Genomic DNA, 24,720 nt, shown 5'->3' on the forward strand with positions numbered 1-24,720 from the left:
TCCGGTTGCGAGTACTGGGTACTAGTTAGCCACGAAGACAAGACACGATTGATTTTAGAGAAAAATATGGGGTGAAGTTTCTTCTTTTTCTGATCTACAATTCGCTTATTTGCTCATTATAAAATGCAGGGTTTATGGAGCTTAATAGGGAAGATTGGAACTGGTGCTGAAAAGAATTTTCCCTATGAAATCGGTGATAAAGTAGGGAATCTGGAAGACAAGTCTGTATGGACATTACATGAGGGAAAAAAGAAAGTAAGTTAGGCTCGCTTTAAATTTCGAATATCTTACTAAGTATACCTGGAAATTCACAAATAATAATCTGTTATATTGTTTATGTTAAGGGCACTGGAGAAACTGTGTCAGTGTTTGTTCACGATGTCAAGTCATCTTCTGAGGAAAAGGTATTATGACATACATGTACCTGTATTTTACAAATTTGATCAATATTCACATGTTTAATGACAATTTTGATCATGTTTTATATATACTATGGGTAACAAGTCTCGTCCGATATGTTGATCAATACCGTCAAATTCTGGTTATAAGCCCCTCCCCCTCCCCCCTTCCTGGAAACAAAAAAACTTCATCTTTTGGTTATAGCCACCCCCCCCCCCCCTCCGGGTACAAGCCCCCCTCTTCTAGATGACAGTAATGAACAGGAATAAATGTTGATTTATCGTGACTTTTTAACTTAGAAACGTATTTCTATCAACATTGCCCTGGCTCACTTTGAAATGTTTTTTATTTCTATTCTGCTTATATGCCCTCCCGGATATAAGTCCCTCCATTTATAAGCCCACCCAAAACCCCTTTCAAAGCTATATCAGTAAGCTTAGGGCTTAAAACCAAAATTTTACGGTATATCGGTCAACAGTTGATTGACATGACAACAGATAGTCGTCCAGCAGTCGGTCAACACTTGGTCAATAGTCAGTCAATATAAATTATATCTGTCAATTATTGGCCTAATGTGTAGTTCCAGAAAATATCCATACTCCCCCCCACAGAAGAGATTGGAAATTTCCTGGGGGGTGAGGGGTCTTAAAGGAGAAGTTCACCCAGAATCCATTTATTTTCTTGACGCCAATAAAAAGTTTATACAAAGATATTTATTTACCAAAATTCAGCCTCCAACGTGCGCTATAACCCTACAAAATCTTTCCCAAAACTCGACACTGAACGCCGCCATCTTGGAGCTGGTAATGTATGCGTGACGTCAAGAGCTCAGCCTGAAGTTTGACGGGATATTTAAAATACTCGAAACTCTTTGTTTCTTCGTAGTGGTTTGTTTGTCAAAATGCCTGTTTGTGCATCTCCATTTTGCTCAAACAGAGCTCCAAGAAATACATAAAACAAGGAGTTTCGACTATTAAAATTTTCCCGCCAAACTTCAGGCTGGCCTGACGTCCGCCACCAGCCCAGATGGGATTTTGGGAAGGCGTAGAGTTAAAGCGCACGTTGAGGCTTTTAAATAAAATTTTGTATAAACGTTTTATTGGAATAAAGAAAATAAATGGTCATTCTGGAGTGAACTTCTTCTTTAAAGACCAAAAATTTTAAAGAAATATATGAAAATAAACAGGAATTTCCAGAGGGGTGGGGTGTGCTTTTAAAAAATCCCTTCCATGGGGGAGGTATGGATATTTTATGAAACTATACAATGTCAGTGGACTATAGGACCGACTGTTGACCAACTTCTGACTATCGACTGACTCTTGACCAACTATTGAGAGTTGGCAGATGGCCGATAGTTGGTTGACACTCTGCCAATAATCGACTAAGTGTTGGTCGACTGTCAGCAGACTATTGACTGACACGTCACCTGACAGTTGGCTGACTATTGACTGATGTGTCGCCGACAGTTGGAAAACTATAGATAAATCTGTCAGCTGGCAGTTGGCCGACTATTGAATGATGTGTTGGTTGACTGTCAGCGGATTATTGGCTGATATACTGAGTAACATATCAGGCAAGATTACCTTTAGTAAACAATGCAATTTTTAGGTCAAATTAGTGTTCCAGAAAATATCCATATCCTTCACACCTCTCCAGAAATTGCAGTTACACTGTAAACTCCATACTTTCCTTTAAAAATGTGTTTTTTTTAGACCCCCGCCACCTTGGAATTTTCAAATGATCTTCCATTGGGTGGGTATGGATATTTTCTGGAACTGCTCATTAGACAGTAATTGACTAGTGAAAGAATTGTAATGAGTAATTGGTTTTTAAAGTCCATCATTTTAAACCATTGTGATTTGTTGGGCCTTGCTGTGACACATGTAAGTGAACATAGCTTGGTACAACACGCTGGCCTGTTGTTGTAATATCCAACATCAGGTTGCGCATGCGCATGAACATCTTTTGTAGTGCCATGTGCAGATGTAGTCAGGACAGTTGTTATTAAAAGCGTTATTCAAGAGAAAGACTCGCGGTTATTACACTGGCGACGAGGAAAAACACGCTCGACGAAGCACCAGTAGCAGAGAAGAAAGCAAGAGAAACCTAAAAAGAGAGGTTTGAAGCCCAGCGAGAGAGGCAAGCAAGAAAAATACTGCAACGCGTGAATCAATCGATCGACAAAACATGCCTGACCCAGAAGAAGCACCCGCCGCTCAAGCAACTCCAGCAGCTCCAGTGCAATTTATTACAGCAACGAGAACCCTAAAATCTCAACCATTTAACCCAGGTGACGATCCGATAGCTACAGGACAAGCGTGGGACGACTGGCTCGAAGAAATCGAACGGGAATTCAGATATTTTAAGATTACGGAGCCACTCGACAAGAAAGATGCACTCATCATTTATGGCGGTAAAGAAATCGCTCGCCTGGAGAAAAGTTTGCCAAACCCGACAGATGGCGGTGACGACTACGGAAAGTTAGGAAAGAAGCTGAATGACTACTTCAAGCCGAAGAAAAATAAACACCACGCAAGATATGTATTCCTCAAAATGAGACCGGCACATGGCGAAGCAACGAATGCGTATGCTGCTCGTTTAAGAGAGAAAGCCAACGACTGCGAATTCGGAACTAACTGCGATGAACGAATCTTGGAACACCTCATCCAGACAACACAGAATCGAACTCTTATCCAAAAAGCCATCAACAAGAAATGGGATTTGACACAGTTTTTAACCGAAGCTGCCCAAATCGAAGATACATCACTTCAAATAAGCGACATGAAAATTCCTCAAGATGTAAAGAAGGTTGGAGGACAGTCTGGAAAGTGGCGTCCACCCAAGAACAGACAAAGTGGTCGGAGAAAACAACCCTGCGGATACTGCGGACAAACAGGCACACACGAGGAAGGCAAGAACTGTCCAGCCTATGGAAAAAAATGTTCAAAATGTCAAAAGTTCAATCACTTCAGTTCTGTGTGTAAGTCCGAGGGCCCACCTTACAGCAGGAAATGGCGAGAACAAAGGCCCAACCGCAACCACAAGCCTCAAGAAAATCCAAGGCACAAGCGCCGTGTCAAGAGAACCACTGAAGAAGAAGAAGAAGATGCTGATGACTCAACAAGTTCGGATGATGAGTTCTTTTGCCAAGCCGTAAGGCACCTGAAGCAAGTGAAGAAAATCAAAGCAGCTGGTGAAGACAAAACCATATCGGTGAAGATAGAAGATGTTGATGTAAGAGCTGAGCCCGACAGCGGAGCAGAAGTAAATGTCTTGGATGAGCACCAATTTAAAGCACTGACAAACCGATCCAGTGTGGAACTTACACTACAGCCAAGCAGAGTAAAGCTAAGAGCCTTGCAGAGTGAGCTACCTGTGAAAGGAGAGTTTACAGCCACTGTAAGGAACCAGACCTGTGGAGCAGTTGCAAGATTTGTTGTGGTCAGATGAAGAATCAATTCTCCACCCCTCATCAGCAAAAATACCCTTCAAGAACTGGGTATGTTACAGATCAGAGAAGATGGCTCTTTCGCCGAGACCAATGACCTGAGAATCCAGGAAGAACCCCCAGACATCAAAATTGTCAAGCAAGATAAGAACATTGGAACTGAAATCAAGGAGATCACCGATAAATACAGTGACGTATTTAAAGGCATCGGGAAGATTAGAGACATCAAGAATGGAAAAGAGTTCTATGCAAAGTTCAGCATGAGATCAGAAGCAGCACCCGTAGCTCAAAGACCGAGACCAGTGGCTTATTACTTGCAAGAGCCGTTAAAGAAATGGCTGGAGCAGTGTGTAGAGGAGGAGATATTCGAAGAGGTATCCAGGGCTGTCACTAAGGGCCGGGGGCCGGGGATTTTCCCCGGCTACAACAAGTTTGAGCCCCGGCTACTTTGATACAAAACCAAAACATGTAAAGTGAAAAATACATCAAACAACAGAATTGTGAATAAAAAACAAACCAATAGTTTATTAATTCAAATTATTTTCACCTTTTAAAGAGAGCGATTGACATTTCATGTAAGGCTGTGATTGAAAACGCGTAAATATTGAACAATGTCATCTTCCTTTGAAAGCGCGTTATTTTACGTGTTAGTTTCATTCGGATTCTCTTGTTGTCGGAGATTCCGGTTCCGCGGGAAAATGTCATCGAAAGAACGGAGGGCAAAAGTGGATAAACAAATAAAACTGGATCCCTTCTTATCTTCTGGCTGTACTTTAAGGTTAGATTATGTTTAACTGAAGAAACAACTGAGTTTAGGCTTCAGCATTTCTCTTTCGAATCGACAAGTGACCTGGATGCGGACTGGATGATGCATGAAGGAGATTGCACAAGACACATGTGGCTCAGTAATAGTCACACATGGACTTTCCATAGTTGAACTATGAACACTTTCCACACAAATAAAATCGGCGATCAGTTAACTGTAAACTTGCAACGTTATGTGTGTTCTCCTCTTGCCTGTTTTAATGCTGTTTAATCAGCTACATGTCAATAAACACAATCGGTCGTACAGGGCTCGTATGTTCAGGCTATTGTTTTCAATAAACAAAGAACTGTATGCATAATAAATGTAGGGGGCTGTGCGGAAATCTTGCCAATTTCTCAAAGCAATGGTTTTGGTTCAAGAAAAACAAACAAAAACAAACCAGTTTGACGTTCCCAACACGTTCCCGACGCCATGTTTTTTGGTCTTGGTCACGAGCTACTTTCACTCATTCCCAGTCTTCCTCAACTTCTTTTTTCTGTCACGCCATTAGTCACAAGTCAGGCTGTTTCAAATCCCATAATAAACGATAACTTTCGAAAACTTGTCAGATTCTTGTCAAATGGTGTAGGGAAAGAGAAAGTTGTAAGTTACCATGGCATAAAAATTGCATAAAAACAAATTCGCATTAGGAACAATTTTTGTTGTTTCCTAAACCCTACCCCCCCCCCCCCCCCCCCCTCAACAACCTACAACAGAAAAATCTTGTCCCCGGCTACATTTTTCATTTCCCCACCTACTTGAAAAATTAGTGACAGCCCTGGGTATCTGAAGGTGAAGCAGTGACATGGTGTTCACCCTTGGTGGTTCAACCAAAGCACAATGACATACTTCAACCCGGCTAAACCAATCGTTGTGAGAGTTGAAGCCAGCTACCATGAAGGACTCTCAGCCGGATTATTTCAGGAGACAGGCAGTGGTCTCCAGCCCGTCCACTTCATTAGCCGCACTATGACTGACACAGAGAAAAGATACAGCCAGACAGAGAAAGATGCCCTGTCCGTACATTGGGCAAAGAACAGGTTCAGCATATACCTCCTTGGAGCACCAAAATTCAAAATCATCACAGCTCATAAGCCACTGCTCCCGCTGTTTAACAAGGCGACCATGCGACTCCCACCGAGAATCGAGAAGTGGGTTATGGGAATGCAAGATGTCGACTTTGAGCTAATCTATGAACCTGGAAAGGACGATGCAGATCCACTCGACTTCTTATCAAGACACCCACTGCCAGAGAAAGGAAAGGATGCTGTAGAGAGAGTAATCAAGTACGTCGTGACAGCTGAACATGCTGTTGTTATGGATCAAATCAAGGAAGAAACCAGCAAAGATACCCAGCTTCAGAAACTGTCCGTCAGGATACTTACCGGAGACTGGGAACAGCACAAAAAGGACCCAGACATCACACCATTTTACAGTGTGCATAGTGAGTTGTATGCTGTGGATGGCCTACTCTTCAGAATGAATCAGATCATTATCCCCAGAAGCCTACAAAGAAAAGTCATCAAAGCTGCACACCACCTTGGACACCTGGGAATGACCAAAACAAAGCAGATGATAAGAGAGAAGTATTAGTTTCCAACCATGAACAGTATGATCGAACAGATCATAGGTCAGTGTTATGAATGCCAGGTTACCACAAAACAGCACAGACAGGAACCAATCAAAGTCACAGACATACCAAAGAAACCGTGGGACGTGATAGCTGTGGACTTCAGTGGACCCTACCCTGATGGCCATTACAATCTAGTAGCCATAGACAAGAGAACAAGATACCCTGAAGTTGTGAAGACCAACTTGACAGCTTTTCAACCAAGCAAGGAAAAGCTTAAAACAATGTTCGCCACTCATGGCACCCCAATGCTGACAGGCTACCGCTCAACACCACACCCTGCCACTGGAGTAGCACCATATGAAGCCCTCATGAACAGACAGGTCAGAACCAAGTTAGACCATCAAATGAGAGAGAGTAGTGAGAATGCTCGTGACACGGCCATTAATGAGAGGGATGAGAAATACAAAGAAAAGCACAAACAAAATGCTGAGAACAGGAACATCAAGGAACACAACTTCATTGTAGGAGACCATGTACTGTTGAAGCAAAAGAAGAGGAACAAATGGTCCACAGCTTATGAACCAGCATTCTACATTGTAACTCGGACCGACGGATCAAGCATTGCAGCACGAAGGATCATGGATGGACGAGAAGTGTATCGAGATGCAAGCCAGTTCAAGATTGCTAACGCGTTAACCCAGGACAATGCCAGCGAAGAAAGGGACGACCAGGAGAAAGAACCAACCTCAGAGGATTGGAGAGAGAAAATCCTGCTTAATGCCAATCCCCAGTCAGTCCATGAGGAGACCATAACTAGCAGAGAGGAGATCATTACTAGCACTGCTGAAACTAGCAGCAGCGACAAACCCCCAGCTGTGACAAGACCAAGGCGTGATCGGAGACGACCAGACTATCTAAAAGACTATGTTACCTAAAAAAACAAAGTGGAAACACGGAATGTTGAGACATTCTCTATTAAGATAAGGACGTTGGACATTTAGGACATTGTTTCTAGTTGAGTTTTTTCTTAAACAAAGGGAGAAATGTAATATCCAACATCAGGTTGCGCATGCGCATGAATATCTTTTGTAGTGCCACGTGCAGATGTAGTCAGGACAGTTGTTATTAAAAGCGTTATTCAAGAGAAAGACTCGCGGTTATTACAGTTGTGTACAAATTTTCAATGCTGAAACCAGTTAGACAAAAGTTTGACAAAAGTTTGACTTGGTACAACATGCTGGCCTGTTGTGTACAAATTTTCAATGCTGAAACCAGTTAGACAAAAGTTTGACTTGAATTATTATCAGACTTTTGTCCAGCATATTCCAACGTGGTTCACAGGTTAAAATGGTTACAACATTTAAAAGGCAAAGTTGGCTTTCTAGTCAAGTGTCTGCCTATCAGGCTAACACTTACATACATATATGTATTATATTATATTAACCATCAACCGTGGAAAATACATCCAAAAAGCATCTTCTTTGTTAAGGTGGCTCCATAGTTATTCTTGTCCATGCAAAAATATATCGGGAGAATGTTTTTTACTGGATGCGATTTTGTCCAAAAAGTAGGGTCGAGTTAAATGCCAATAACATTTAATTTAACCTTTTTTTTTGAAGGTTCAAACTGCCAAGTTGGCTCTCAGAAGGCTGAAAACTCTTCGCCATCCTAATATCCTGAGATTTATTGATGCTCTTGAGGTAAGCGTTATTACCACAAAACTGTATTCAGAAGTCAAGAGATATTAAGTGCAGCTTTAAATTCTATTATGAGTCCATTATAATTTTCCCAAGCCTTCACATGAAGATGAGAAAGCATAAAACAAACATAACAAAATTGAGCTGCAAATTCCTAGCTGGTCCAACACAAAGTCTCTGCTGATAAGTGAGTACATGTCTTGAGTAAATTACTGATTATTATACCATTTCTTAAAATAAAATCCAGCCTTAGTTGATAACTTGTTACCAGACCAGAGTTTCTGCAAGGTTTTCCCAGAAAATAGTTGGCTCCTATTTTAACACCCACTGCATGTTTGAAGTGCGACAATGAAAACATGTCTGGATATAGTTTAACCATTAGACTGCTGTATTTTTTCTTATAACTTTGGTATTTAATTTTTACTTTTTTTTCTCTTCTTTTTTTTTTTAGTCAGACACAGTTATTTACCTAGTTACAGAACCTGTGCGGCCACTAGAAGTGCAACTTAATGAAGATGAGAACTCTAAATCTGATCTTGCCATCTCATGGGGATTACATCAAATAACAGTATGTTTATACATGCTATTGCTAATTTTACCACTTAACTGTAACAAAGCTTTTATTTATTTTTGACCTACCTCATCTCATTTTTTATTGGCTGACTGTTTTTTAACAACCAATCAAAATCTTGTGGTGACATGGCAGAATTTTTTTAAAGCTGTGAAGAGAACGATGTCAGCCTAAGCTTTTCACTTTGCCATTCTACCAGGCTGGTGTTGTATATGTTGTGGTTTAATTTTACATTTGGTTTAAAATTTTTAAACCAGTTTGATTTTTATTTTTCATTGTCTCATATTCATAATCATAATCTGAAACAAAGGGAGATAAAAATCAAACTGGTTTGAAAAATTTTAAACCAAAGATAAAATCAAACCACAACATATATATATGTCTGAATTTATCAAAACCGGGTCAAAGAAAAGTGACGTCAGCATTCTTGAACAAGTACGTTGACTTAGAACGCCACAAGAAAGGGAAAAAAAAAAGAAATACAGCGCTGAAAGGTAGAGACGAGAGAGGAGAAGAGAAAAAAAGACTGACATTCCCTTTAGTTTTTATATCATCGAGTTTGGAGATAGTTTTGGCGAGAAAAAAAAAAACGCGTTTACAGCGATTTGCGCTTTAAAAGGTGAAAATTTCCTTGACCTGGTTTTGATAAATTCAGACATATGATTCGATAGTATGACCGGAAAGGCCAAGAACGAGCTTCTCGAGTTACAATTAATCATTTTCTAAGCATCTAGAGAGATATCCAGGCTTTCCCTGCTCATACTATTGAATCATATGTCAGAATTTATCAAAACCGGGTCAAAGAAAAGTGAAACTTGGCGCCAGTATTGTACCCTAAGAAATACACCACATGGTACATATGTTTATGTTGCTATGGCAGCACTTTTGGTTCCAGTCTTTTTCTTCTTTGAATCAAATATCATGATTTATGGCTTTACAGGGAGAAGTTAATGGTGTCATTCCAAACATACGTAATGTGCTCATTGTGCTAGATACCCAAATGACCCTAAAGGTGGGAGATGAGGTTTGGAATGGATCAAAACCTGGGATTGCCATATCCGCATGAAAGAGATCTGGAACCAAGAGTGTTGCCATAGCAACAACAAAATATGCAAGATGTGGTGTATTTCTTAGGGTACAATACTGGTGCCAAGTTTCAATTACTTTGCTTTAGTATTTACAGAGATATTACTGATTTTGTGTTTTTACACCTATTACTGTCAAACTTATGACGTCATCAGTTATCTAATTTGCATAATACAAAATCGTTATCTCTGGAACAAGAAAAGATATCAGGAAAAGGAAAACACCATCTTTCTTCATTTTGTAAGGCCTTTCATACGAGTTCAACTTGGTTTTCATTTCATAGGCACTTTAAGCCAGTCAGTATTCACATGCTAAATGGAATGAAATCACTTTCAGTTGTGAAATGTTGTCTACTCTTGAACAAATAGAAAAATTATTTTAATTTACAAGCACAAGCAGAAACGTTTTTGGCCTTATGTTTTAAAATGCACTGGACATCACATTTTATTTTTTTAGGCAGGCCTCAGTTTCCTCACAAATGACTGCAGTTTAATTCACGGTAATGTGTGCATGGCTTCAGTGTTTGTGGATGTAGCAGGGGAATGGAAGCTTGGAGGAGTGGAATATCTGAAGCCTGTTGATCCACCTCCTAACACAGACGAACCAGATCTACCACGTCTACCAGTGTTACAAGTCTACGAACCTCCTGAAGGAAGAAAGTTTAATAAAGGCAACAAAAAGGTTGAAAAATGGTGAGCTCATAAAAAATACACAATGCATGCTGGTTGTGAAACATCTGGTTTATATGCTTTTATTTAATTTTCTGCAATGGCCTCCTCCTCCTTCTCCTCTTCCCCGAGGAGGGGAACTCCACTATAAAAAGTACGGAGGTGCTGTTTTTACCTTTAAGGTGGGGGGGGGGGGGGGGAATTTGTGGATTGGTACCGCTTAAGTTGCTTAAACCTAAAACGTCTGCCACTACAGTTGGCATGGTACCTTTTTAGGGGCTATCAATCTGAAAAATAACTCTTAATTATTTCTGAATTATTCAAAAATTCTTCAAAAGAAGAAAGTGTTGGAAATAGTCATCTTGTCACTATTACAGTTGCCAGTGTAAGTTTATTGCTTATTTTATTATAGTTAGTACCTCTTAGGAGTGAAGAATGAACAAAATGGGATTCTGGTATCTTTTAGGCATGTTTTTTTTACCCCCCCCCCCCCCCAATTTGACCCTGGGCTGCTCTCCCTCCTCCTTCTCCCCAGTCCCTCTTGAATCAGTTTCCAGTTCATTTAGGAACTTGCAGAAGGTTCCATGTAATGTAGCTAGAAAATAAAACCAGCATTTACGCTTTGCAGGTCAGCAGACATGTGGGGTCTTGGGTGTCTAATATGGGAAGTCTTCAATGGTTCATTGTCCAGGACAGGGGCCCTAAAGTCTGTTGGCAAGATTCCAAAGAATCTGGTGCCAGATTATGTGCAACTTGTTGGTGCGAACCCTAAGAGCAGACCAAACCCTGCAAAATTTCTACAAGAATGTAGAGCTCATGGGCATTACCTCAAAAACAGCTTTGTTGATGCTAACTTATTCCTGCAAGAGTTACAGGTTTGTTTGTTGCATGTACACTTAACTTAAAAACACACCTTTTTAGCATTAGAATAGTACAGTCGACTCCCGATAACTCGAACCCTCGCTAACTCGAACCTCGCGCTAACTCGAACCAGAATCGATTTCCCCTGGATTTCCTTCATACATTTACTGTAATTTTACCCTCGGTAACTCGAACCCTCGATAACTCGAATCTCCCGCTAACTCGAACCAATTTCCGTTTCCCTTCAGGTCATTTTCTATATAATTTTACCCTCGATAACTCGAACCAAGTCTGTCAATACGATACAAGTCAAAACAAACAGTGTACTGTAGTCCAAATCGTTGAATTTACTTTGAAATAAAAACGTACACGAGTCCGAGCCGTCCCCGAAACTCCCCTCAAAACACGAACTGTGCCACGCCACTGACGTGCTACAGACGTTCAGTTTGTTTGTGGAGGTTGATACCGATTCTTTCAAGTCCAACCTTAGAAAACTTTAAAGGGTTAATGTCAGGACGAATTAACTGACCATTTCTTGAGAAAGTAAACCGCATAAACTCTGCAGCAGTAGCCTTTAGCGTTGTATTCTTTGAAACCTGAAATGTTCGCAGCTGATTCGCTTTGTTTTACGTTACGTTACGTTCTGATATATACAGTACAGTGATTTAGAAATATTCTGTTCCGTTTTCTTTTGGCTTCTCTATATTCTAATTAAATTTGCTAAATTGTACACTGGTCAACACTGTATGAATAGAAAATCAGCAAACACCGTTTTTTCCCTATTTCCGGTCATTTGTTTTCAACTCCCAATAACTCGAACTCCCGATAACTCGAACCATTTTCAGTTTCCCTTGAAGGTTCGAGTTATCGAGAGTCGACTGTAATTATCTATTACTAATCTCTCTGCATGCATCACAGGCTTATGATGCTAGATTTTATGACCTTTTTCTCTGTGCACATTGCAGACCTATTAAACTAGATGACAAATTTCTAATCTCTCAGCTCATATCTCAAGCCTATGATTCTATAATTATTTTGTTATTAGTCAGAGTCATGTTAAGTATTCTTGTTTGGAGTCTTTGTAAAGGCTCGAGAAGCTAGCGCTAAATTCTGATCTCCTTAGCATGAAGTAACTCTAAGAGTGCATGTGTAGGTCTACCCATTTAGCTTCACACTTTTTTGTTGTGCCATTTCAAATCATTTGATTTTGCTCTGGAGAATTGCTCCTTTATTGCACTTTTCAGTAAAACGTGAACTCTGAAGTTCTTAACCCAAATGATGATTGCATTTTTCACTGCCACCAATCATAATTTATGGTGACAACCAACGAACCTTGAAAAACAGAAACAAGGGAAGGGGATTGAAAGCTACCAATCACCGCTTGCAGACATGACCATTTGACCCGGTTAAAGTTAACTTCTGTTTCCCAAGAGGTCCGCTCAGATGATTGATGGCAGCGAAAACAGTAATTAAAACCGGTTTACCAGTTGATTGAGCAGTGTTGGCATATCTTTGAAAATGGCAATAAAATTTGACCACAACTACAAACACAATTTGTATGTGAATGCATAATTTTTACATAGATACAAAGTCTATTTATAGAAATATGAAACGATTTTTGAAAAGCATATTGATCCTTTACTGATGCACTGCATTTTGTTTGTTTAGATTAAGGAACAGAAGGAACAGAAGCAATTTTTTCAGTCCCTTAGTTCATCACTGGACCTGTTTCCTCAGCAATACTGCAAGCATAAAATCCTTCCACAGCTGCTCAATGCTTATGAGTATGGATCAGCAGGTTCTGCTGTCCTGGGTCCATTGTTTAAAGTAAGTATATCTGTGCCATTATCACAGGCTATCAAAAATAAATCGTTAAGGGAAACTGTCAGAGCTTATCCTGATTTCTGTTTCATGAAGTGTACGAGTATTGCTTTTCCCTCTGGATAGCATGCTAGTCCATTACAGGCTACCCCCTGTGTTTTGCCAGGTTACTTTCTGACAGTTTGTCAGTACCTGTTTATACTCCTGTGTGGAAACAGGCACTGCAAACAAACAATGAACAAACCAACCAACCAGCAAGGAGCTAAAAAACAAAACAGATGAACCAATCAAACCACAAACAAGCAAATGGAACCCAACCGGCTGACAGACTGACCGACCAACCGACCGGTCGGGTGTCTACAAAACAACCAACTGACTGACTGAGACCGACCGACCAACTGACCAACCGACCGACCCACCGACCGAGATGCAATCATCAGAAATTTTATGTTATACTCCTGTGCAAAATGAACGTACATAACACATTCTACAAAGGAATTACAATTTCTTTAACTGTTAATTTCTCTTAAACCTACCAATAACTCAAACCAAAAGTTCTTTCCCTTTTGATTTTCTTCATAGTCCGGCGGTTATCGACCAAAAAATCCCTGAATTGTTCAAATTAGTGATAAAAGCATGAAACTTTCACAGATAGCTAATGACCCCAAGGGTAGTAAATCCTGATATAGGGCCAAGCCGAGTTAAGCTCTGGAGGCGGGAACTGCGCATGACTGAAACTTCCCAACATGAAAACGAGGCTGCAAAATATAAATCCCTCTAAGGTCGTATTCATGTTTGAATTTGCAAAAAAAAATACCCAGAAGTGACATTTAAGTCATTTCCAAACTTGTAAGATTTATTTCAGGTCTTAGACATCGTCGCGTGCTTGTAAAGCTTGCAAACATTCGCCATGCTTGGGTAACCTGTGGTAAAACTAGATATAACACTTTCTTGTGATTACAATATCTCTTTTTTTTTGTCGAAAATGCCTTTTCTCAGCAAGGACAACCTTTTTTGATCGCTCATAATCTCAGCGTTATCAATGATAGCCCATAACACTTAACACAAGGCCTGGGTACCCTGTGGTAAAAATAGGAATTCAGCTTTCCTGCTACGAAAACATTTCTTTTTGTTTACAAATAATCCTTTTCTGGCGAGAAAAGGTTTCTCAAGTTGTTTCCTTTCAAAACCTAATAATGCTAGGCTGTTAGACCATGATACTTAAACAGCTGGATAAGGTATCTGTTCCCTGTGGCTTGTCGGCTTCTAAAGACTGAATTCGAGAAATTTATTAAAAATATTTCTTCAAATGTGATAGAAATGTGTGAGCATGCACCTTGTTCATAACAGAGATTGATAAAAATAGCAAATTGATAGAAAACTGATAGAAAACCAGTGAAATTTATGAAATAAGCTTTTACTAGTACCCATGCCCCTAGCGGTTTCCAAGATGGCTGCGCCCATGAGTACTTGCAGTAATATCAGGTAAGCAATCAGCTTTGAATTTTGAATGAAAAAGACAATGTTTTTCTTTTAACACCATAAGTAACTAATCGTTTACTTTAATTGCCGATAGTTAACAAACTTTTAAAACAATTAATTGAGATAAAAAAAATAAATTACGATAAAAGCTTAGAACGATGTTCGTTTAGTAGATTAGATGATCATCAGTGAAGTTAAGCTTCGATTGTGTTGTAGATAAAATGGATTGGAACAAGTGCATTATATGCCAAAAGAGTAGCAAGGAAAGTTTGCAGTGTCCAGCAAACTCAAAAAGAAAAGATGTGGGCAGTGGGTATGTCTCATTTGCTCGTTTGCTTGAGGAATTTCAAAGTTTTGGAGTTAGTGTGACATACTGTGAGATCGACCTTGTAGATTCCAATCAAAAACTGAAGCAAGTTCTTTTAGAAAACAAAGCACGATGGCACAAGTCTTGTAGAGACAACTTTAATAGTACTAAACTCGGACGTGTTAAGAGAAAGGTTAGAGACAACGGTGATGGAGAAGAGGCCGAGGAAGGGGCAACCAGAGAGGAGACAATCTCCAGTCCTGTGAAGACTAGGCGAACTAGTACTGGCCTGAATAAATCAAACCAACAAACTCCCCAATGTTTTTTCTGTGAAAAAGAAGATCGTTCTGAAAATCTCCACTTAGCATTAACGCCAGATGTAGACGAGAGGGTTCGGGAATGCGCTACTCTTCTTAGCGATAGCAAGCTTATTGCAAAACTTTCCAGTGGCGATTTGACTGCCATTGATGCTAAATACCATTCAAAGTGCCTTACAAATCTGTACAATAGGGCTAGATCATTGAAGAAACAACAAGTATCGGAGGCTTGCGATGCCGGTACAGTGGAACCGAGTGAACTTGCATTTGCAGAGCTGGTTGCTTATATCGAAGAGGTCTTAGAAGACAATGAGCCCTTATTAACCCTGTCTGATTTAGTGAAGTTTTACACTTCAAGACTTCAACATTACTTGAAGGCTGAATGCGGAAAGGTTAATGCGACTCGGCTCAAGGAAAGGATATTGGAGACCTTTCCATCCCTTACCGCCCATAGTGAAGGCAGGGAAGTTCAACTTGCATTGCAAGATGAAGTTGGAGCTATGTTAAGGAGAGCTAAACAGTTGGATTCAGATGCAATGAACTTAGCACGAGCCGCACACATAGTGAGAAGAGATATATTGAACGTTAAGAATACTTTCAATGGTTCATTTCCACCCGAGTGCCAGCAAGATTCTGTCCCTGCTTCGCTGCTAACACTACTTGGCATGATTGTTAAAGGTCCAGCAACGAATGTCGACCCACATGAGAGCCAAGCTTGTCTGACGATCGCTCAGTTGATAGTTTACAACTCCATCAAGAGAGCTCGAACTCGACCTGACGCCACTGGCAGTACGCATCATATAAGAGCGAGAGAGTGTCCACTTCCGATCTACACAGCGCTGAAAATACATGGTTCGACTAGAGACAGATCGCTAATTGATACTTTTTACAATCTTGGTATCTCAATATCCTATGATAGGCTCATTTCTGTTTCCACCGAAACCACAAACAGTGTTTTAGAAAGATATGAACGCGAAGGTGTCGTCTGCCCTTCTAAACTTAGAGTGGGACTCTTTACAACTTCAGCAGTCGATAATATCGATCATAATACAAGCTCGACATCTGCACATGGCTCTTTTCATGGCACTGCAATTTCTCTTGTGCAACATCCATTAGAAGGGCAGCTAGGAACAGGGAGAGATCCTGACACCTTTGATGCAGCTAAGCCAATGGTCACTAAGAAAATAGCCACTTTACCATCAAGTTATAGCGAGTTAACCCCTATTGCATTGCCAGCTAGTGACCTTAAAGCACCAGAGCTCCCACGTGGTACATTGATTCCTGTTTCTACCAGAGATGATATCCAAAGTATTCAAGAGGAGGAGGACTGGCTCTGCAACACTGAGCATTTGATAGCAGAGGAGAAGCTAGGGCCAAAGGACTTTGTGTCATGGGCGGCATTCAGAGCAGAGAAATCTTCTCTGAGTAGGCGATACCCAGCAATCATCTCTCTCTTGCCAATGTTTGTAGAAAACGCTCATTCTCTGGCGATGATTGCGCACAGTATGAAAGTGGTCAAGATGGCTATACACCATGTCAACAGGTCTCAAGTTCCCGTAATCACCCTTGACCAGCCGTTGTTTGCCTTGGCAAAGCAACTTCAATGGTCGTTGGCGGAATTCAATGAAGACTGCTTCGTAGTTATGCTCGGGGGACTTCATATTGAGATGGCAGCCTTCAAAATGCTGGGAAAGTGGGTTAGTGGAAGTGGCTGGGCAGAAGCAATCTGTAATGCTGGGGTGGCGACGCAAGGCGTGGCAGAGTCGTTCCTAACAGCTAGCCATATTACCCGTACGCGCCGCGCCCACCAGGTGACAGCTGCCAGTTTGTTTGTCCTGATGCGCACAGCATACAAGAACTACAAAGCCAGAATGAAAGAGGACGAGCGTCCGATGTCTGAAGAAGAATGGAAGAAGGCTATGGCTGAAAAGTGCCCCCAGTTCCGATATTGGGCTACAGTGCTGGATTTGGAATTGACCTGCTTGCGTCTAGTAAGAGCGTTTAGAGAAGCCAACTTCAACATGTATGTGCAGTCCGTACGAGAGTTACTACCCTGGATGTTTGCAATGGATCATGGGAACTATGCAAGATGGCTGTCCGTACATTATCGCGATATGTGTATCCTTTCTTCCAAGCATCCTGATGTGTACAATCATTTCCAGGAAGGCTGCTTTACTGTGCACAAGACCTCAAGGCGGTTCTCGTCAATTGCGCTCGACCACGCTCATGAGCAAGTTAATGCAGAAGTGAAAGGCGACGGAGGGGCGGTCGGTCTAACTGAAAACCCAGCTGCACTAAGACGATGGATGGTGGCGGGTCCTGAGATTGCTCGGATGATTCAAGAATTCGAGGGAGACAACTCAGCAACCGACGAGTATGGCCACCACGAGCAGAAGCAAGGCATTCAAAATGCATTTGCGAAAGACGTCATCAACACGATATCTTCATTTGAGGAACTGGGTAACCCTTTCAAGGAAGAAGGTCCGCATCTTATGGCACTCCACACAAGGGATATAATGGACGACTCTGTCATCTCAACTGTGAAAAACGCAAGGAAACTTGGAGAAGATCAGCTTAATGCTTTTCTCAAGGAGCGTCTTATAGATCGAAGCAAGCCAGTTTCAGATCCCTTGAAGAGGAATAACCTTCTAACTCTTGACGCCCCAAAGAAAAAGAATGTCTCGAAGGATAGAGCTAAAGTGTGTGTTTTGAAGGAAGACTGCTCGTTATTTTCTCGCCTCTACATAGCCTGTCAAGTCCGAGATGGCGACTTGGAAGATTTCTTCAAGTATGAGAATCAACCTTGGCCACCGTCATTGTCACACCTTGGGAAGCTCAGAGGAGGCCAAAAGGCAGACCTACTGACATGTTTGCCCCAAAATAATCAAACGCCAGCAACAGCAGACGCAGTGATTCTCGATGGTGCTGTCATCGTACAGATGCTGAAACCAGGATTAGCAGCCACATTCGAAGAGTTCTCAAAATTCGTGTTTCTTCCCTATGTCCTGAAGCACCTTGAAACTGCCAATCGAGTTGACCTGGTGTGGGATGTCTACAAGAGTGATTCTTTAAAAAAAGCGCTGAGAGAAAAAAGGGGCTCTGGTCAAAGACGTAAAGTCCTGGAATCGACCAGAATTCCTAAAGATTGGAAAGGTTTTCTCAGGGTCGATGAGAACAAGGATGAATTGTTCAAACTTCTTGCTAACAAGGTATGGAACCAGTTTGTTTACTAGTGTACAATAACAGCAACAATATATGACTGAGCTACTGTATGCACACTTCAGGGCTTGCATTAAAACGCTATTTATATTGCAGGCTGTGTCCGTGGAACTGCCCGAAGGCAAAGCTGTCTATTCTACCTATGGGACTGATGTCATCTCCTCTTCACAAAGAAGAAACCTGGAGCTTCTGGCACCATGTACGCATAAAGAGGCTGACACCCGTCTTACGGTTCATGCAATGGATGCGGCTTCCAGCGGATGTAAGTGTATAAGGATAAGGAGCAACGACACAGATGTCATAGTCCTAGCTATCGCAATAGCTAACACCCTATCTGCACATGAAGTCTGGGTCACCTATGGAACTGGCAAGAATGTACACAGCATACCTGCTCATTCCGTAGCGACCTCCTTAGGCCCGAAAGCTTCTGTCCTACCAATGTTTCATGCACTAACTGGCTGCGATACCGTGTCCTTCTTCGGAGGTAGACGAAAGAAGACAGCATGGGATACATGGAATGTGTTTCCTGAGCTCACACCAGGTTAGTAATTTCTAAACTGACATGCCATTAATGTGAACATGTTTAAAATACACATCCCTTGAAAAGATTGTGTTTTAACTATAGTCCTCGTTTGTTTGCCAGTTCTCAGCGTTCTCAAGTCAGCACCATCAAGTGTTAGTGAGGAGTGCATGTCAGTGATTGAGAGATTTGTCGTCCTGCTGTATGATAGAACAAGCAATCAAGTTAAGGTTAATCAAGCAAGACAGGAACTTTTCCCCAAGAGGTATGAAAAGGGATTTACAATATTATCACAATGCATATTTGCATTCTAAGGTTTTATGTTTAATCGACCAGCTATCATGGTTTATTGCATTCTATTTCTAGAAATAACCTTGATGGGATTCCACCAACTAGAGCAGCATTAGAACAGCACGTCAGGAGAGCTGTATACCAAGGGGGACACATATGGGGACAGACCTTGCTTCGAGATCCAGCGATTCCAAACCCGTCAGAGTGGGGGTGGCAGCAAGACAACGGAATCTGGTCACCACACTGGACCACCCTTCCTCAAGCAAAGGACATTTGCTATGAGCTGATCCACTGCGGATGCAAAACAGCATGTAGAGGGCGATGCAAGTGCACAAAGGCAAACTTGACGTGTACTGCCCTTTGCAAGTGCGGTGGTAACTGCCAACAGCAGTAAAAGCTCCCTGATTGAGGCTGCATTCGATCTTTCTGATTTTGTCATAAGACTGGTCTCTACAAGCGTTCGCATTTCCGGACTGAATACAATGCGCGTAGATAGTTCATTTTGCGATTGGCAATCTGCCATATGTAATAAGTATCTTAGTCTTAATTAAGTTTTTTCTTGATCAGAGAAGACCGTTTTACGTCATATAAGTTGCACATTGTTAAGAGGAAAATCTTATACTTATCTAGACATACCACAGGGTACCCAGGCCATTTATAGAGTATTATAGGCTAGCATTTATTTGGTTAGCATTCCTAAGGAACAAAGGACATTTTTGTCTCTTAGAATGGATATTTTGTTATCGAAAAGTGGTATTTTGATTGCAGGAAAGCCGAATTTTTATTTTTACCACAGGGTACCCAAGCCATGTGTTGAGTATTATGGGTTATCATTGGTAAAGCTGAGATTATGAGCGATCAAAAAAGGTTGTCCTTGCTGAGAAAAGGCATTTTCGACAAAAAAAGAGATATTGTAATAGCAAGAAAGTGTTATATCTAGTTTTACCACAGGGTACCCAAGCATGGCGAATGTTTGCAAGCTTTACAAGCACGTGACGATGTCGAAAGACCTGAAATAAATCTTACAAGAATGGAAATGACTTATTGTAACTTATGGGTATTTTTTTTGCAAATTGACACATGAATACGAGCTTAAGAGGGATTTATATTTTGCAGCCTCGTTTTCATGTTGGGAAGTTTCAGTCATGCGCAGTTCCCACCTCCAGAGCTTAACTCGGCTTGGCCCTATATCAGAATTAACTACCCTTGGGGTCATTAGTAATCTGTGAAAGTTTCATGCTTTTATCACTAATTTGAACAATTGTGGTCGATAACCGCCGGACTATCACTAAGTTAGACACTGCAATAATTGTACCCTGAATTTTCATTTCCCTTGGAGATTCGAGAAATCATGATTCTGCTGTACATGTGTTGCCAAACTTAATATGTATTGTTTTCTGACTAATGAAAACTTTTTGGATTTGTATAATATCATAAGTCTATTTATCGTAATTGATTTGAGTTTGCAGTAAGTTATGCATTCTTGCAAGGGAACACACGTGTAACAGGTTTCACAACTTCAGTAATTATTAATTAATTTGTGAACTAATTCAAAGTCCATTTGTGGTGTCCCTTTTTCATGTAGGTTGGTAAACTCTTGGAAACAGATGAATATCAACAGAAGATAGTACCATGCGTGGTGAAACTGTTTTCATCCACAGACAGAGCAACACGCATCCACTTGTTACAACAGGTTTGGAGAATCTTCACTTGACTTACAATGCAGTATTTCTCCTTTCAAAGACCAGTAAGATTGAACTCCAGCCAATTTGTAATCTGCCCAAGGAAATTTGAACGGAGAAACTTGTATTTTGAAAGATCATTGGCTAAATGAATGACAACATTCCATATTCCTTTTTGTTCTGGAATTCAAAGAATTTTACCTTAGACATAGAAGACATAGGTCATAGTTTATTTATCCATGAGGAGCTCGGGAGCCATAGCTTGTTAAAATGCTCTTGTGAAAAAAAAGTTAAAATAACAGATAAAAGAAATTTAAAAAGTTTAGAAGTGTATATATGTACAAAATTTGGAACTTATTTGTTGCATACGCAATGTGACTGTGTTGTATAATTTTTCACTATTAAGATGCACATGGATATGTTAAATACCCCCCTTCGAAGTTTGTTTTTGGTTGGAAATTTTGAAGGACTTAAAAGAACACCCCCTCCACCCTCTAAAAAATAAAGTGGTGCTTTCCTTGCATAGCCATTTATAAACCACAACAGGCTTACCGTGTGTAGAGAATTCTAAATTGTAGTTGTTTGCCTTTGTTTTACTAAATGGCTTGGGAAACCAACAGGATGCAACTGTACTGTGTTGTAACTTCAATATTTTCCAAAAAGTTGTTTTTATGACCATAACAACATGGCACTGCGAGTCACAAGAGTGATGTCACATTCTTAATGTGTATTCATTTCAGCTTGATAACTTTGTGCAACACCTCAAACCATCAACAGTGGATGAACAGATCTTTCCTCATGTTGCTCTGGGGTTTGGTGACACTATCCCAGCCATGCGAGAACAGACAGTTAAGGTACAAAAATTAATGAGACATGTCTTGAAAAAGTGCAAGCCAGCGATACATGCAAGCTATTCTAGTCTGGTTAGCCTAAAGATCACTCTGGTTAAACTTAATGGTACTTCAGTTATAAACTAAAATTGGCTAGGTAGCTTGCAGTAAGCTTTATATTATTGAAATCAGGGATATTTTTTGGCCCACAAGTTGTGCCTACTGACTCATTTGGCTCACTCCCAAGTTTGCCTAACTATCACTCTGATAAGTCTAATCAGCACTCTGGTTAGCTTGGGTTATTGGGGTATGGTTACTGGTTTGCTCACTGACTTGCCGGTGGCTCGCTGACTCACACTGTTTCACTACTCAACAAGATGAGATAGGACCCTGTTACATCCTCCTTTGTTGCTAACAAATTATTTGCTTAGCAAGAATATCAGCTTTCTGTGGTCACTCTCTCCAGAAAATAATGATTTGTGAATCACAGTAACATGTAACGGGTAAATAATGAATTGAATCATGTGCATGTAAAAAGTGATTTTTTACTAAATATAAAGGAAGAAATTCATCCAATGTGATCATCAGGGTGGAAGTACATTTCATATTACACTCACTTTCAGTGCTACGTGCATAGCGGCTTTCTATTGACATCCATCTTTTGACGTGCTAAACAAACAAGACGGATCAAAATCTGTCAATCACAGCCCACTAGAATGACCTTCTTCTAACACCGGTATGCAATGGTTTTATGATTGGCTCATTTCAAACAGCAGATCGAAAGACGATGTTGAAAACAACGTTGAAAGATGGATGAAGAATGATAGCTATGCACATACACCTCGAAAGTGGATATTATCTTGGCATGGACTATTATTGGTGACTCATGTTAACATAACCTTCTTAGCAAAATCGGTTGTGTTTTATGCAGATGTGCTATTTTCTCCAAATTAAAGGCCTGGGGCGAGCAGCAAAATGGCAAATGAGAGTGGGGAGAGAATTTACCTACTGTCTACATTTTGTTTTGAGGATCCATGGTATTAACAACTGTGATAGCAAAATTTTTTCACTAATTTGAATACTTATTTATAAATGTTTTCTTGCAGTCTATGTTGCTTCTTGCTCCAAAGTTAAGTGAAAAGACAATCAACAATCAGTTGCTGAAATATTTTGCTAAACTTCAAATGGATCAAGAGGTATGAGCAGTGCATGTTTTGTGCTAATAAAAATGTGGTTATATCTTTGTCATGTATGTGTGTATGATGTACAAATCGATTCTTTGCATTACCGTTATTTTACATGATTGTTTTGCACTTGACAGTTTCTGATTAATTTTTGAACCTGCCCACCCAGGTTTTTATCAACCTCGTTCCCAGGCCCTCTTCCCCTTTCCTCAGACAGGGCCTGGGAACGAGGTTGGGTGTTGAAATGTGTATCAGCGAATCAAAGTGCCAGTAACCCCGAAAGTGGACTTTACCTTACGGTGAATACATTCCGCTCTCTACTTCATTTGCATACATACTTGTCTAAAGCAAAGTCTCCTATGTATATTCAGAAATCTGGTTACTTGTGGTATACTTCACGGTGTAGTCAAATGGGAAGGCTCTCATGTTGATACAGACTTTTTGATTTGTCTTCCTAACAGCCTGGCATCAGGACAAACACCACAGTATGTCTGGGAAAAATTGCAGTCAATCTTCCTCCAGCTGTATGTAAATTGCAATAGTCCTTATTCATAATAATGTTGGACTAGCTAATTTCGCTTTGTGGATGTGTAAACCTGCAATGTTTCTCTTAGACAAATTCCTAAAGCAGAAGATGAGAAGAATATCTTCATGAAAACAGTTTGGAGGTGGGAAAGAATGAAAAGAAATTGCATGTAATCAAGGCTTGGTTGTGAAGTTTTAGCAACTGATGTAATCCTGCATACATGCATAAGGCTTATTATTCATTTTAAGTCCATTTTTATTTTGCATGCGTGTGCAAAGAGCGCCAAAAGGATTTCTTCAAAGCATTAAAAAATGCAAACGGACTCAAGACATTCATACTTAAGGTGGACCTTCAAATTTCCTTATCAAGGGCGGAACAAACATCATTTGATCGTTACCGATTAAAGTTACTAAAAGATAGTTGAAGTTCGTTGTTTACGCTTTTTAAAGAAAATGTTGTGCGCTTATTGACTCCATTAAATTGATATTTTCTTTATTTTACAGACCCGGCAAAAGGTCTTGATACCAGCATTTTTGCGTGCTTTGCGGGACCCGTTTCCTCCTGCTCGCACGGCAGGGGTGATGGGCTTCCTAGCCTCGGCAGAGTATTTCAGTTTAAAGGAGAGTGCTGCAAAGATCTTACCTGCCTTGTGTACTCTTACTGTGGACCCTGAACGCAAAGTTAGAGATCAGGTAAGGTTCTGTGGAATATTGGTTAACATGTAGTTTGGTGCGTACAGCTGAGCAATGGTGCTTAAAGGGGCTGTGTCAAGGCTGAGTAAAGTTCATTTCATCGAGTTTTTCCAAATATTTGCTATTAAACTTAATGTTGCCAGAGAAATTACTTCTGTGGATGTAAGTGACAAAACCATAGCTTCATTGCAACCAAATGTGTCTCCCGGACATCATAAGTTAAAGATGAACAAGCAAACGAGATTAAGTTTGAAAACTGTTCAGCCCAACAATACTGATTTCAAAGACCCATATTGCAATCCGTTTCAATCTTCATCGCTTTTTGCCATCCGTACCTTCTTTTGTATTTGCTGTGTTACTGAAATGTTCCTTCACTGTTTTAAGAGGTTATTTTTTCGACTTTTTTTGCTTGTTTACAAGCAAAAAGAAGGAGAATAGCAGTTATGTGGGGTATAAATCTGGAACCGGAAGGAATCACATTCTTGTTAACTCTCAAGGGACTGTTTTAATTTCTCAAGGGAATACTTTCCGCTGTGGGTGATCAAAGCGGGTGACTTGTAAAGTGTCACTCTATAGTTGTGCTTCAGCACTTCCGTTCTTGTAGAAAAAACGTGACGTCAAATTTACAAACGTTATATAACAATCAAAAACGTGAGTAGCCCAAATCTTACGTCACATAACCAATTAAGAATGTAAGGGGTTCAGCGCTCGAAGGCAGCGAAGTTTAAAATGATTAAGAAC

General features: G+C 40.5%; 2 protein-coding genes across 3 annotated transcripts in view; both read left to right on the plus strand.

Annotated features, from left to right (window-relative positions):
• The first annotated feature begins 15 nt into the window (after nucleotides 1-15).
• LOC144634439 (N-terminal kinase-like protein) overlaps nucleotides 16-24,720 on the plus strand; it is a 31,661-nt gene continuing 6,956 nt past the window's right edge. The window contains exons 1-12 of one of the 2 annotated variants that reach the window (XM_078493390.1): nucleotides 16-255; nucleotides 345-404; nucleotides 7,845-7,925; nucleotides 8,374-8,490; nucleotides 10,036-10,271; nucleotides 10,876-11,122; nucleotides 12,777-12,935; nucleotides 20,651-20,758; nucleotides 21,488-21,601; nucleotides 22,684-22,773; nucleotides 23,223-23,285; nucleotides 23,791-23,979. In XM_078493390.1, coding sequence (XP_078349516.1) covers nucleotides 124-255; nucleotides 345-404; nucleotides 7,845-7,925; nucleotides 8,374-8,490; nucleotides 10,036-10,271; nucleotides 10,876-11,122; nucleotides 12,777-12,935; nucleotides 20,651-20,758; nucleotides 21,488-21,601; nucleotides 22,684-22,773; nucleotides 23,223-23,285; nucleotides 23,791-23,979 — 1,596 coding nt within the window. In that variant the 5' untranslated portion in view covers nucleotides 16-123. The remainder of the gene's footprint in view (nucleotides 256-344; nucleotides 405-7,844; nucleotides 7,926-8,373; nucleotides 8,491-10,035; nucleotides 10,272-10,875; nucleotides 11,123-12,776; nucleotides 12,936-20,650; nucleotides 20,759-21,487; nucleotides 21,602-22,683; nucleotides 22,774-23,222; nucleotides 23,286-23,790; nucleotides 23,980-24,720) is intronic. The other variant, XM_078493389.1, reaches the window with a different exon arrangement.
• LOC144635430 (uncharacterized) lies at nucleotides 6,255-7,223 on the plus strand. Its single transcript, XM_078494539.1, has one exon. It carries the CDS (start codon nucleotides 6,255-6,257, stop codon nucleotides 7,158-7,160), a length of 906 nt encoding a protein of 301 aa, XP_078350665.1. The 3' UTR covers nucleotides 7,161-7,223.

Source organism: Oculina patagonica, chromosome 13 (assembly GCF_052425735.1).
Source record: "Oculina patagonica isolate OP01 chromosome 13, crgOcupat, whole genome shotgun sequence".
Classification (NCBI taxonomy): Eukaryota; Metazoa; Cnidaria; class Anthozoa; order Scleractinia; family Oculinidae; genus Oculina; species Oculina patagonica.

Coding starts and splice junctions, on each gene's coding strand:
- LOC144635430 (XM_078494539.1), top strand. CDS start 6,255: ATGAACAGTATGATCGAACAGATCATAGGTCAGTGTTATGAATGCCAG.